General features: G+C 37.4%; 2 protein-coding genes and 2 long non-coding RNA genes across 4 annotated transcripts; 3 read left to right on the top strand and 1 right to left on the bottom strand.

The window, feature by feature from the left end:
- Nucleotides 1-607: 607 nt before the first annotated feature.
- Nucleotides 608-1,312, bottom strand: LOC130992483 (uncharacterized). Its single transcript, XR_009091296.1, has 2 exons — nucleotides 1,132-1,312; nucleotides 608-879 (listed from the first exon to the last, which is right to left on the bottom strand). It is a non-coding gene; the product is annotated as an uncharacterized LOC130992483 (long non-coding RNA).
- Nucleotides 1,313-2,653: 1,341 nt separating this feature from the next.
- Nucleotides 2,654-8,555, top strand: LOC130992479 (probable inactive ATP-dependent zinc metalloprotease FTSHI 2, chloroplastic). Its single transcript, XM_057917130.1, has 12 exons — nucleotides 2,654-4,192; nucleotides 5,203-5,375; nucleotides 5,808-5,909; nucleotides 5,999-6,163; nucleotides 6,422-6,562; nucleotides 6,798-6,956; nucleotides 7,071-7,156; nucleotides 7,410-7,488; nucleotides 7,650-7,772; nucleotides 7,856-7,912; nucleotides 7,991-8,217; nucleotides 8,279-8,555. The coding sequence occupies exons 1-11, from the start codon at nucleotides 2,881-2,883 to the stop codon at nucleotides 8,207-8,209; spliced, it is 2,616 nt and encodes an 871-aa protein (XP_057773113.1). The 5' UTR covers nucleotides 2,654-2,880; the 3' UTR covers nucleotides 8,210-8,217; nucleotides 8,279-8,555.
- A 1,607-nt stretch (nucleotides 8,556-10,162) lies between these two features.
- LOC130992481 (early nodulin-like protein 17) lies at nucleotides 10,163-11,281 on the top strand. Its single transcript, XM_057917132.1, has 2 exons — nucleotides 10,163-10,512; nucleotides 10,839-11,281. The coding sequence occupies exons 1-2, from the start codon at nucleotides 10,266-10,268 to the stop codon at nucleotides 11,153-11,155; spliced, it is 564 nt and encodes a 187-aa protein (XP_057773115.1). The 5' UTR covers nucleotides 10,163-10,265; the 3' UTR covers nucleotides 11,156-11,281.
- A 434-nt stretch (nucleotides 11,282-11,715) lies between these two features.
- On the top strand, nucleotides 11,716-13,802 carry LOC130992482 (uncharacterized). The gene is made up of 3 exons (XR_009091295.1): nucleotides 11,716-12,989; nucleotides 13,067-13,264; nucleotides 13,454-13,802. It is a non-coding gene; the product is annotated as an uncharacterized LOC130992482 (long non-coding RNA).
- The last annotated feature ends 790 nt before the right edge of the window (nucleotides 13,803-14,592 follow it).

Here is a 14,592-nt window from a genome sequence, read left to right as displayed (position 1 = left end):
AATGTGTAAATAATTTTTTGGCTGAAGTAGATACGTTAACAATTTTAAAACACAAATTATCACTTGAGGTTGTGGTTAACGACTTAACATCATTATCTTTTCCCCATCAATTAATGTATACACGTTTTCTGGCTTAACTCATATATTTAGCCCACGCTTAATTGAGTGTTGTTAAATATTCAGAAAAAAATTTAATTAATTAAATCTATTATTTATTATTTGATTTGAGTAATGGGTTAACCATTATTATTTATTTGAGGGTAACTCAATCATTCAATTTGTTACCCCTTAAAATAGAGGGGAAACAAAAGAAATTAAATCCCTTACTAATGATTTATTTTCACTGTTTAACCAAACACTAAAAGTAATGATTATTGTTATCATTCCACTCCTTTATTTGATTTCATTCCATTTCTATTCATCAACTTGAACCAAACAAGCACTTAGTCGATGATTATGTGATACTGGGCTATGGTCCGCATGTTCTCATATTCATGCACGAAGAACGCCATTAGATACTAATAAAATTATAAAATATGTAATTAAATGTGAAATTATCATATATCTAAACATATCGCATACAGAAAAAGTAAGTACGTGTGAAGTATTGTATGATTGTAGCAGAGAATGTATTAAAACAGTAAAGAATAACACGCCAAGATACGGTTACCAAATTTGGTGATAAAACATCTACGTATGGGGGTCCGCCCAGAGTAAACGATCTACCTTTTGAAATTAAGATATACATGCACTTAACAATAAGACTTGATATTACTTAACCTCTGTGTCTTCCCAAAACCTCATCAATGATGGACAACTGGAAGCAAGACGACAACTCACTCTATAGGCGTGAACTCTGTGCATCCAACCACCTAAACCCTTGAATAGATTTTACCAATCATTTAGTGAAAAAATCAGTTACATTCACACAATCCAATCGATTGCTCATGAATATAATGAAAAGCAATCGAACAAGATCACACACAAATCCACAGTGATTTCTCAAACTCACGAAATATATTATGGAAAACACAAGAGAATATCAATAAAATCCGCATAAATAAACGCCATCTTCTTCGCTCTTAAATAAGCGAATCCTAGCAATAGTTCTAGCTCGAATATGATTCAAACCTGAAAGCATAATCTATCTGTAATTGCGATCCAATAAAACTGTCTAGCAATAGTTCTAGCTCGAATATGATTCAAACCTGAAAGCATAATTTATCTGTAATTGCGATCCAATAAAACTGCAATAAATTTGGAGAATAGAACCTGTGCATATCCAAAACATTCATCAAAAGATAATTATCTAAATTACTACGAAAAATCTGCAAATGATAAGTATCATGCTATTTCATACACCAACTAGTACATCAAATGATGTTGTACTAATATAAGAAAGTACATCAATTGTTACTTGTAGATTGTCTACGTAATACCAAATTAATAGAATATAATCTATCAATACTCTAACCAAATGTATTTATATTCAAATATCAATATTAAACTTATAGACCCTAATCTCTAGGGCAATTTCACACAAATTTTTTGGCTGATTGATTTGCCTCGTTAGTATGAAAGTGGAAAACTTTCTAAAAATAGTAACTAGGTTAAATTAATAAAGAGGCATTTATTTTACATGAATGATAAAATGTACGATTGAGTATTTATATCGTCAAGAGTAGGATTACCTCAATCCCACCCTTATAATGGGATATGGATAAAAAAAAATAATTTTACTATTATTATTTATTAAATTAAATTATATAAAATAAACGCCCCTAAAGCTCTTAAATAAGTGGCCCTTCCCACCTGAGGCACACCTAGATATGTGTGTGAGCTAAGTTAGATTATGGATAACATTTTAATTTTAAGAAAAATGAGTAAAACTCAACAGGAAAGTTCGCGAATAAATTTGTAAAAAGATTAGAGCATCCGCATTGGGGTTACATGATAGTCTACATGATAGCTTTCTTGATGAAGGGAGGATCACATTGAGTAAAGAGGCCGCATTGGGGTTACATGATAGCCTACATGATTTTTTTAGTTTTGATTTTTTCAATTTTCATTTAAGTTTAATTGCATAAATTTAAATCACACAATTTACTTCAAATTTAAATTACATTAATTTTTAAATCCTAAAAATTACATAAAACTTAATAAAATAAAAATAAATCCTAAAAATAAAATAAAAATTCAAACGGTCAAAAAAGGACCGCAAATCGAGGCAGTCAAAGCTGCCAAAAATTTTCAAATTTTTAAAATTCGATTTTTTTTATGTTTTATTTTTAATATGGCGCGTGTAAAATACGCGCCGAAAGTCAAAGGCTATCGGGCATACACGATAGAACGTGTAACCCTCGTGTAAGGCGACTCTGCAACGTCTTACACAATCTCACCCTTACTCGAGTAGGGTGGATCGTGTAAGGGCGTTGCGGATGCCCTTATACTACTTCTCACTTTAGGCATGGTATTAACACATAATATCCTTTATATTAGAAGTCAATTATTTAGCATTGCTAAAATAATATTTTTTTTACATTTTATCATATCAAAATTTAATTTTAATTCACATTTCATAACATTTTTTTAAGCTCAATATCCGGATTCGATTTACTTCTGGGCTGACCGTGATCCAGTCTACATAGCCCGTTCCAAAGTAAATGGGCTCTCAGCTTTTGGTCCACTTCGAAATTATTGAAAGCTGGTGATGATAGCGTTTGAACCCACCCGTTTGGGCCATTGCCGCCGGTTAATCATCTCCTTCTCCAACACGCTGCCGCGCCGGCGCCGGCAATTTCGTAGAAATAATCGACTCATAGAACTTTGCTAATGTTCGATTGCTTGTTTCCCCTCACGCGATTAACTTAACCGATTCTCATGGCTTGTAATTCCAACTTCAATCCCTGGTTCTCGCGCTCAGTGCCTCTCCCAAAGCGCCATAAAGCCAGAACCCTAATTCCAATTTTATGCAGCTCGAGCGCTAACCCAGAGAATGCAGAAGAATCGAAGAAATTGAAGAGAACTCCACTGGAACTAGTCAAGTACTCAGTAACAATGACTGTGGTCTCGGCCTCAATTCCGCAGGCCGCTTCGGCCGCGGCGAAAGTCTCGGAGAAGAAGCGATTGGGGAAAAAAACCGAGTCTTTGACCCCAGAGGAGTTGCTGAAATGGACGAAGGGGCTGCCTGTGGTATCCCAGAGGCTTCCCTACAGCGAAGTCTTGGACTTGAAGAGAGAAAATAAGGTCAAGCACATTGTGAAGCCGCCGAGCGCGGCGCTGCGGCAGCGGCCCGAGGTGGTTTTGGTGGTTATGGAGGATAATAAGGTGGTTAGGGCAGTGTTGCCTTCAGCTGAGAGTGATTCCAAATTCTGGAAAGAATGGGATGAGCTGAAGACTGATGGAATCTGTATGAATGCGTACAGTCCCTCTTTGAAGAAGCCTGATATCCCAGAGCCTTATCTCGGGTTCTTGTCGAAGATTCCAATATGGATGTTTTCATTGGTGAAGCAGAGGCCTCTGTCGAAGAAGGCATTGGAGCTTAAGAGGATGAGGGAGGATTTCAAGAGGAGGAAAAACGAGGAGCTGGCGAGGATGAGGGCAGAGAGGGTGACGATGGAGAAGGCAATGAAGATGCAGAAGAAGATGGAGGAAAGGGAGAAGAGGAGGGAGATGAAGAGGGTGAAGTATGAGGAGTCGCTGCGCCAGGCACGCGAGAGCTCCGAGGATATGGCCATAATTTGGGATAAATTAGCTAGTGATTCGAATGTGGCAACGGCTCTTGGGTTTGTTTTCTTTTATATATTTTATAGGACTGTTGTTCTCAACTATCGGAAGCAGAAGAAGGATTATGAGGATAGGCTGAAGATAGAGAGGGCGGAGGCTGAGGAGAAGAAGAAGATGAGGGAGTTGGAGAGGGAAATGGCGGGAATTGAGGAGGAGGATGATGAGGAGGAAGGGGGTGCTAAGGGGGAAGATAATCCTTACTCGAAAATGGCAAAACAGTTCATGAAGTCTGGTGCTCGAGTTAGGCGGGCGCAGAATAGGAGGCTTCCACAGTACTTAGAGAGGGGTGTGGATGTGAAGTTTACGGATGTTGCAGGGCTTGGGAAAATCCGGCTTGAGCTTGAAGAGATTGTGAAATTCTTTACCCATGGGGACATGTATCGCAGGCGTGGTGTCAAAATACCAGGTTAGGTTAAATAGTTCCTAGTTATCTCATTGTGCTTCCAATGCTTGACCAATTTTTCTTTATACATGTGGCATCTATGAAAGGTTTATATAACATAAGTTCTTACTTTTGTGCTGCTTTAGAGTTTAAAGTCTAGTTGAAGACCTTATCATATGATAGACATGCGTTCTTGGGCTCTGACCGGCATTTGCATTAACAAGACAAATTGGTGATGAATTCTTTATTTTGTAATAACCTGTAATGGGCCATGGCTGTCATGGGAGATTCAATTTGAACTAGTTATCTCTGCTCTATCGTAGTCTTTCCTTACTACTCCAAACTCCGTGGATCATTGAAAAGTTCCTGGCGGTAGCATTGAGATAAGTAATAGTATAATGTAACCTCAGTGGTTTCTGTATGCAAGTACATAAAGGAAGCTTCGGAGTAACCTATCTAACTTTACAATTCCAGTTTATATCTAGGATTTGATAATGTGTTATATGCTTGGGATCATTTGACATGTTTTGGCTATGTTGTAAACTGGTACATGGAATTGCCAGGATGCCATAATGAGTTAATCTTCTGTGTATAGGTTCTAGTTTCCCAGTTTATTTAGTAAAGAGGATTGAGTTTCTGAATTTTCTCTTCAACATGCCCATCACATAAGTAAGCGAACAAATAAATTTATTTGTGTGGTTTCCTTGTGGGCTTGTACATGCAATGGACCCTGCAGGTAAGAAAAAACATCACTAGCTATCTTGGTCTTGGTGCAAAAACTGTTTCCATGAATCTTTTTCTTGATGAGCTTCCTTTGTTGCTAATAAGAATACATGGATCTAGGGGTTGCAGATCATGAAGCTTCATTGACATCAACTTATCATTGTTTCTTTTTAAACTTTTTGCAATTCTTGCATATTTTAAAAAGTGATTAGGTATTGGCATTTGGGATATAAAGAATATATGATCTGTGCCTCAATTTGATTGAGGAAGTAGAAATATATGTTGCCTAATGTTGGGTTGGAATACATCAGGTGGTATACTTCTTTGTGGCCCTCCCGGAGTGGGGAAGACATTATTAGCAAAAGCCGTTGCTGGTGAGGCAGGTGTAAACTTCTTCTCCATATCTGCATCTCAGTTTGTCGAAATATATGTGGGAGTTGGTGCTTCTCGTGTTCGAGCACTGTATCAAGAAGCAAGGGACAATGTGAGATTTCAAGTTCTTTGTATTTGATTATGGTAACTGTTGGACTTCTTTGCGTCAAGCAAATATGATTACTAGTCAGTGTGTGGAATGATTTTAATACTTGATTGCTCAATTCTGATATTTTGTTCCGATCCCACATTGGACCCTAAGCAATTATGGGTGGGTACTTTAGTGGGAGTCAGTCCTTCACCTTTGAGCTATCTTTCGGGTGGAGTTAGGGCTTCCATTCTTGAGTGCCTAACCATTGCTTATCGGTTCAATGTGGGATCATGACACATTTACTCTTTGCTTCCTTCTCTCTTTGCTCATCAATTCTAATATTTGCTCCTTTTTCTGAAAAGCTGTTGTCATCAAAGACTGCAATGTTTTCTTACTTCCACAGCACATATTTTTGAAAAAGTAATGTGATGTGAGTGAGTCGCGCATTTGCAGGCTCCATCTGTTGTTTTCATTGATGAACTGGATGCTGTTGGAAGAGCACGTGGTTTGATTAAGGGGTCTGGTGGACAAGAACGCGATGCTACGTTAAATCAGGTCCCTTGCACATATTGCTTTGCTTATAGTTGTGACATGATAAAGGTCTGAGTCCACACTAATATGCAATACCTGTACCAATCCTGCAGCTTCTTGTGTGCCTGGATGGGTTTGAAGGCAGAGGAGAAGTCATTACTATTGCTTCTACAAATAGGCCAGACATTTTGGATACGGCACTTGTCAGACCAGGGAGGTTCGACCGGAAAATATTCATTCCCAAGCCTGGACTGATTGGTCGTGTTGAGATTCTGAAGGTGCGGTTAGTTGCCTGCATGAGTTCTTCATGTATGTAACGAGATGTTCATTCTCTGAATTGTAGTTCACATTTTCGTTGCTGCTTAATTGATTTCTATACACACTACCTCCATCCCGAGTTGATTATTTGGGAATTGCAGTTGCTAAGAGCCTAAGATATGCTAGTTCATAATTCATACATGCCAACCAGATACTGTGTTCTCTAGTCATTGGCAGCACTTTCAGTCGGTGTATGTGGTCTCAATGTTTGGTCTCAGGTTCATGCTAGGAAGAAACCAATGGCCCCTGATGTGGATTACTTGGCTGTTGCCACTATGACTGATGGAATGGTTGGTGCTGAGCTAGCCAACATCATTGAGGTTGCTGCTATCAACATGATGCGTGATGAAAGAACCGAGGTACTTCACTTGAAGAACTTCAATGCCTGCTCGCTGTTAATTGTTCCATTGTCACTGTCAGTAATTAAAAATAATGTGGAACATGTAATACATCCTAATAGTTGAAATAGGCAAAGATTGTCAGTTTGCCATATGCGAGTTAAGTTCTTTTATGAATATCTTCTGCCTGTCATTTATTTGTGCTTTTCATCATTGATGGTTCCATAATTGCGAAACTTTGATGTGCTCATGACAGATTACTACTGATGATTTGTTACAAGCTGCACAAATAGAAGAAAGAGGGATGCTAGATAAAAGAGAGAGAAGCCCTGAGATTTGGAAGCAAGTAGCTATAAATGAAGCCGCAATGGCTATAGTTGCTGTCAATTTCCCTGATCTTAGAAATATCGAGTTTGTATGTTCTGATCTTTCAGTTTCAATTTTGCTTCTTTATGCCGACTTCTATTTTCACCTAGCAGCATTTTTTTAGTAATGTTCTGTTGATCAAAGGGGCATTTCTAAATATCAGGTGACAATTTCTCCGAGAGCTGGAAGAGATTTGGGTTATGTACGCCTGAAAATGGACCACATTAAATTTAAGGAAGGAATGTTGAGGTATCTCCCCGTTCAGTCTATCAACTAAACATTATTTAATCACCCTGTTTTGATAAAAGTTGGATAATATGCACCTTACAACACGTGTTTCTAGAAATGATTCAATCAATTTTGCATAGCCAAGAGAGGAATGTGAAATCTCTCTTTTAGTACCTCAGCTTTATTGCTAGACAAATTATTCCTTTCTTGTCGTTCTTACAGAACTCAGTTTTCCTCGACATTCTGCTGCACTTAATCATTAAATATGTTTCAGCCGGCAGTCTCTCTTGGATCACATCACTGTTCAACTTGCACCGCGTGCAGCGGATGAGCTCTGGTATGGGAAAGATCAGGTAATGTTTGCGGAGATGCTCTATAAACTTTTATTCTTTTATTAAAGTGACCTTCAATTATACAATTCTTCTCTTTATAAGCCTGTATAAGTAAACCTAATATCGCCCAGCATCTGGAATTTTGCTTCTGATAGTTCTACTGCTGCCTTGATTTTATCCAGTTGAGTACGATCTGGGCGGAGACAGCGGATAATGCTAGATCTGCTGCACGAACCTTAGTTCTTGGTGGTCTTTCCGGGAAGCATTATGGTTTGAACAATTTCTGGACGGAAGATAGAATCGATGCAAGTTTCCTTGTATATCATTGTTATCAGCAAAATTTAAACTTGCATTTCTGTTACATGATTTGAGTGATTTTGATTTTCAGGAAATTGATTCAGAGGCGCAGCAAATCCTCGACGTCTGTTATGAGCGTGCAAAAACGGTACTATGTGAAGAGATCACCAATTTTCCATATTTCTGAACAAGATACTACTAAGACTCTTTTCCAAAACTCATGCAGATTCTTGACCGAAACCGTGAGCTTTTGGATGCCGTTGTGGAGAGGCTGGTGGAGAAGAAGAGTTTGACCAAGCAAGAATTCTTCAACTTAGTTGAGTTGCATGGATCTCTACAAACTATGCCACCTACCATACTTGATATGAGGGCCGCGGCACAGTTGCAACTGCAAAATATAATGGCAGGCACCGTGGAAGCAGCTCATTCGAGCCTTTCAACATGATCGTCAAGGTATCTTATCTCCTTATTAAAATGCTATATTTCATTGCTCTAAACACACACTCTGTTTCAGGCAAAAATCGGAAGATGTTGTGTTTTAGCGATGAGGCCTCGAAGCTTCCATCAACCGGGAATGGAGGTATGGGCGTGCGTCCTCCGTTGACAATGACAACGTACAGTTTTTGCAGATTAGGCCGAGTTTGTTGATGAATCCCCACCACACTTTATAGGTCTTGTGTTACTGTGCCTGTTGTAGCGCTTTTTCTATTGGTTTTTTAATCGATTATTCACCAAATGTAGAATATCCACTCTTATCTCTTAATTATATCAAAACATAATTTTTTTAGTAATATTTTCCCGCCAATTTAATGCCATTTTTTTAAAAAATTTGGAGTTTTTAATGTCAACTTTTTCCTGTCAATTTTCTCTCTCATCTAGGAAATTAAATGTTTCAACTCCAAATCTCTTTTGTAACCCATGCTGCATGCTTATTAATTTGTAAGAAGAAGAAAAATTTTCTAGATTTCAAATTTTTTTACTCGCGTGGAAATTAAAAGCGGTTCTGTTGCCGGAGATCAATAACTCCAGTAAATCAAAATACTTATTCAACATATTATTCCATTCTAGATTCAAAATTGCACTTTCGTTAATTTTACAACATATTTAATAATGAGGCATTAGTAATTAGAGATCACGTACAGGATTGAAACACTATATAGCTACGTATACAAGTTTGAGTTTGAGTTAGATTATAAATGAGAAAACAATATAATACTCACCCTATCCTTCAATTCAAAAATAAAATAAAATATAGTACTCACCCAATCCACCAAAAATATAGCCATTTTTTTGTTATTTTTGTATGTTCACAAAAATTAGTTATTTTCAATTTATAAATAATATATATTTCACAACTTATTACCCTCAATACATCTAGTTATTTACCTATTCTATAGGTTTGTTGATTCATTTCTCCACTCACAATATAATTAATTATCGCTATTAATATTTTTTAGGTGAGATTCTTTCTTTACTAACTATACATTCAACCACTTATCTTAAAACTCATGTTACAAAAAATTAAATTGAATTTTAAATGGGAAAGTAACAGCTTTTCAGCCGTTTTTTTTTTTTTTAATTAGTTGTTACCTTGTTTCCATTTTTTTATTTTATTTTTTTACCTATAAATACTATTTCTTTGCACTCCATTTCTCACATCAATTACTAGTTTACTACTACTCATCTTCTACTTTTAAATACTCTCCTCCTACAATGTCTTCTTCTTCCCACTCCGCACTCCTCTTTCAATGCTTCCTCCGATTCAAACTCCAATGAGGTTCCAATTGTTCCTTCTTCTTCTTTTTTTAATTATTATAGTTTATTTTAATTAATGTAATGTTGTGATTTTAGTTTTAATGATCCAAATGGTTTGCCTTATACAAATACTACTTTTCGTGAGAAATAAAAATAATGCATAAGTTAGTATATAATGTTGCATAAGCTCCTTGTAATGACTTAAAACAATATATTCAATTGATTGATAAAATTTTCGCTTCCATCAAGATTTGAATCCAGGTAAAAATTCGTCCCCTCTCGATAAATATCAACCATAAGATTTGAAAAATCTAACGTTACTAATTCATTCTCATTTGATCTTTCCCTCACTTAATTTTGTGATGGCCTCTTCTCCAAAAAAAAATTGTGATTGTCGTGTGCATAGGGAGAGCATACTAGTCATGTACCTACAACCGAGTGATATATATGGAATTTCTATCAAAATAAAATGTGTTTTTCTCAACTATTTTGTTCCCGCATTGTTCGGCATGAATGATGACATTTGAAGTTTAAAGGGGTAGATCAAAGTCTTTAATATGTTTATAATAATTTTTAATTGTTATACAAAACGTCTATTTGATAGTAATTTGATTGGTTCCGGTGGCCCATGAAGCTAGCCCACATGTTCTACCACGACACTAAACCACCAATAACCGCCGTGCTCCACTCCACCACCTCTCTCTCCCATTTCAGAAATCCCAACTACTTGTATAATTATACCACAGATGTTACCTTTGCAATTTAATCGCAAGAAATTGATCAACATCGCCAACTCAAAAATGGCTTCTTTTATGGGTTTCCGCTTCACCACTTTGTTCCTACTAATCATCACCGCTTCTGCTCCGGTGGCCATCACGGCGGACGAGTTCAAGGTCGGCGGCGACGAGGGCTGGCGCCAGCCCGCCTCCAATGAAACTGACATGTACAGAAAGTGGGCCGAAACATTGAGATTCCACGTCGAAGATTCCCTACGTAGGTTCATTTCTATTTACATTAAACAGGTTGCTATTGTGCAAATGCGCGTACCTATTGTGCCACTTTATTTTTCTTCTTCTGGGGCAATACTGTGCCACTTATTATTATTTGTGTCATATTTGCCATCATGCTGTGAAACTTTACGCTATATGACACTTAAAGTACCACATTAGGTAAATACACAGGTTGTAAAGTTGATGACACGAATAATAAGTGTCACAATAGGTACGCTATGCTTTTACATTTCACATCCTATAATGCACGTGAAAAATGTTTTTTTTGGTGACATTCTAATCTTGTTGAATTAATTGGAAAACTTGAAGGTTTCGTGTACAAGAATGATTCGGTTATGGTGGTTGAGAAATTCGGATATTATCACTGCAACTCAACCAACCCGGCCTCGGTGTTCAAGGATGGGAACACGGTGATCAATCTGGAGCGACCCGGGCCCGCCTATTTTGCCAGCGGCGACCCGGACCACTGCAAGAACGGCCAGCGCTTGATGGTGGAGGTTGTAACGCTGCACCCGGTTTCCCGATCGTCGCCCCCTGCGCCGTCGCCGTCCGGAGCAGGATCTTCCTCGGTTGTGCCTCAACTGCTTTTGTTTTATCTTCTTGTTGCTGCCTCCATTCACGTTTAAGTTGTAGTGCTTGGATTTAGCTACCTTTTATTCTAGGAATGTTTAATTAACTTGCTTGTTGTATTTGTGTTTGAATAGTTGCTGTGCGTTTATCCATTATTGCTGATCAGCCTTTTCTATTTGTTTTGCATCAACACTATTAATTAGATCTGCATGTCCATGATGGTGATTGGAATTAGAGTTTCTTCTTAAAATTGAAATTTTACATAAATAAAAATAAATAAAAAAAGAGTGGTAGGTAAGTGATGTGTATATTTTAGTTGTTTGTATTCACTACAAGAATTCAGCTCATAGACAACATAATATAGACAACATGCTTCTAAACCTGTTGTCTATGATAATTATAGACAACGGTTTTGGAAAAACCGTTGTCTATTTAGGGCGGTCATAGACAACGGTTCTGAAACTCGTTGTCTATGATAACTATAGACAACGGTTTTGGAAAAACCGTTGTCTATTTAGGGCGGTCATAGACAACGGTTGTGGAACTCGTTGTCTATTATAACTATAGACAACGGTTTTTCAAAACCGTTGTCTATTTAGGGCGGTCATAGACAACGAGTCTGAAAACCGTTGTCTATTATAACTATAGACAACGGTTTTGAAAAACCGTTGTCTATTTAGGGCGGTCATAGACAACGGTTTTGGAAAAATCGTTGTCTATAAAAGAGGAGTTTTTTCCTACATTTTTCTCTCTCTTCTTTCACTAATTTTTTTTTACTATTTTTTTCTTTAATTTTTTTTAAGAACATCATCAAATTTAATTCATAAAAAAAATACTTAATACTACATCTTAAATTTAAGTTAATGAAAAAATATTTAATATGGTATAAAAATCATAAAAAATAAATAAATTATTAAAAAACAAAATTAAAAATATTTTATTTTTTTTCTCTTCATTAACATTTTATACCCATATTAAACATTTAAACCCAACACTAACCCAATTTCCATATACTAAAAAAGTTCTATTTTTTTAAATTCATAAATTTTCACTTTAAATTCATAATATTTCATAGAACATTAAAATTAACCTATTCTCTACAATAACTATGATTTGTATAATAATCAATCCCCATATATATCCTTTTGATTTTTAGTGAGTTAGTAATTCCGCCTCTATAATTTGCTAGTATTTCTTATTGGGCAATTTGATAGTTTTTATTTATTTAATATGATTAATAGTATTTAAGTATTAACATATTCTAGAATGTGGGGTTAAGTTTGTATACAATTTAAAATTAAGTTAATGTCTAAAAAACAAACAATATAAGGTAATAATATATCTCTCTCTCACTATTCCCCTTATCTGCGCCGCGCCCCCTCCCCTCCCATCTCACTATCTCTCTCTCAGATTTCATCCCTCTCTCTCAGCCCTAGGTCCCGCCGGCCAGCCACTTTGCTCCATCGCCGGAGCCCGGCAGCTCCATCGCGGCCAACCGCCATCTTCTCCCTCCTCTCCCTTTTCTTTCTATCACTTTCTCTCTTCTCACACCCAACGCACACACCCAGATCCGCACTCAAATCAGCGGCGTGGGTGCCGCCGCTCGTCCTTCCCGGCAAAGCAACGGCGATAAGCCGCTGACACGCCAGGCTCTCCCTTCTCTCTCTCGGCGGCATAACCGCCTCATCTCCTTTACCCCTCTGACTTAGATCGGCGACGGTGAGAGCCTCCGCCGTCTGAGCCCTAGCCCCAATCACGGCTCCCACAGAATCCTTCGGCCGCCGCCACCGCTCGTTCTCCCCTTCAAATCTTCAACCGACAGCAGCAGAGTCGCGGCCGCCGCCGTCCGTCTGCCTTGGTACAGCCTCATCGGCGATGCTGTCACTCAAGGTAAGCTTCAATCTACGATTCCACTCTTCCGAGTTGCGAGTATGTTAACTCAGTTCTCGGTCTTTTTGTTTGCGTAGGGAAAGAGAGCAGCACAGATCTGGTGGCCTTGGGGTGGTTGAAGTGGAGGAAGCCGCGCGGAGAGGTCGAGGTGCCGAGGTACTGCGATAAGGCGCCGGAGACTACTATTATAAAAGGGTGTTAAAGCTCATATTTTCCTTTCAAACTCAGACGAAAATCTGCATCCTAATCATTCTTCTCCTGATTTTCTTCTGCTGGTAGCTTTTGGTGTTATATTCTTGGCGATTCATCTTCTTTATAGCTTTGAGAAATCGCTTGTGTAGTTTGCCCGCTAGATGTTCGACAGAATGCTTGATAGAGTGTTCTCTTTTCTTCAATCCTTTTTTCTTATTTTCTGCTGCATTTTTTTTAATACCAAGCTTACAAAGCTGTTCTTGTTAATGCAGCGGCTACTAGAAGTGATCGAGTCGCGGATGGTGGAGCAATCGGAGGAGAGACCGGAATACATGAAGGTGTCCTTGGATATGTTCTCGTTGATCTCCTGCGTTAGAGGGACGTTCTTCACCATATTCTAGTTTGATGAATAATAAGTTCAAATGTTGGATGAAATTTGTGATGTTGGATTAAATTTGTTTGAATGTAATATTGGATTAATAATGTTTGAATGAAGATTCAAATGTTCGATGAAATTTGTGATGTTGGATGAAATTTATTTGAATGTAATATTGGATTAATAATGTTTGAATGAATGTATGGATTTTTATTATTAATATATGCATTTTTAGTTTTCTATTATGAGTTTTTAGTATTGGTAAATATATATTTAAAAAAATCAGAAAATAAAAATAAATTATAAAAAAAATATTTTAAAAACCATTGCCTATATTAGAATAGACAACGGTTTTTTGAACGTTGTCTATCAGAGAATAGACAACGGGTTTCCGACTCGTTGTCTATTAGAGAATAGACAACGGTCAGAAAACCGTTGTCTATGACCGCCCTCCAATAGACAATACTCTCATTTACAACAGTTGATTTTCTAATAGACAACGGGTTTTGTCCGTTGTCTATTGGCGTTTTTCTTGTAGTGATTCTTAGATTATTTGTGTTTTAATGGAATTTAATATACACATTTAGGTGATTTTTGGTGCAAAAATTGAAGAAATTGATGTCGATGAAATCGAATAGAAGAAAGATGAAAAGGAGTTTATGTTGGGAATGAGTTTTGGCATGATTCATTTGTACACGTGATTAGCATATTAATATGTAATTATCATTAATAATCAAGCAATTGAAGCAATAAGAGTGGCGGATCAATTAGTGGGCTAAAACTTTACTTGATAGTGTCCTAGAATTGTTTTTAAGGTTAGGAATTAGCTTTGGGATGGGAGACTAAGCTTAGGACGTGTAGGAGCAGACTTGACGGCATTAGAGAAGTTGGCGGCTGGACACTTGGGGCGAGAATACAGAGACATTGGCGGCAGTAGGAGATACAAGTTCTGATACTCTATTATTTTTTGCATAGTTAGAATTGTTATTTTGATTGGAGGCTTCTATCGAGATTGTACAATTGATCAATTGGAGT

This window comes from Salvia miltiorrhiza, chromosome 7, assembly GCF_028751815.1.
Source record: "Salvia miltiorrhiza cultivar Shanhuang (shh) chromosome 7, IMPLAD_Smil_shh, whole genome shotgun sequence".
Classification (NCBI taxonomy): domain Eukaryota; kingdom Viridiplantae; phylum Streptophyta; class Magnoliopsida; order Lamiales; family Lamiaceae; genus Salvia; species Salvia miltiorrhiza.
This window is presented reverse-complemented; position numbering and strand designations above follow the sequence as displayed.

Bases quoted from the DNA above. Each gene is read 5' to 3' on its own strand.
- LOC130992479 (XM_057917130.1), top strand. From the start codon at position 2,881: ATGGCTTGTAATTCCAACTTCAATCCCTGGTTCTCGCGCTCAGTGCCT. The intron at 5,910-5,998 runs GTCCCTTGCACA...CCAATCCTGCAG, and splicing joins GCGATGCTACGTTAAATCAG to CTTCTTGTGTGCCTGGATGG. The intron at 6,957-7,070 runs GTATGTTCTGAT...TCTAAATATCAG, and splicing joins ATCTTAGAAATATCGAGTTT to GTGACAATTTCTCCGAGAGC.
- LOC130992481 (XM_057917132.1), top strand. From the start codon at position 10,266: ATGTTACCTTTGCAATTTAATCGCAAGAAATTGATCAACATCGCCAAC. The intron at 10,513-10,838 runs GTAGGTTCATTT...GAAAACTTGAAG, and splicing joins CCACGTCGAAGATTCCCTAC to GTTTCGTGTACAAGAATGAT.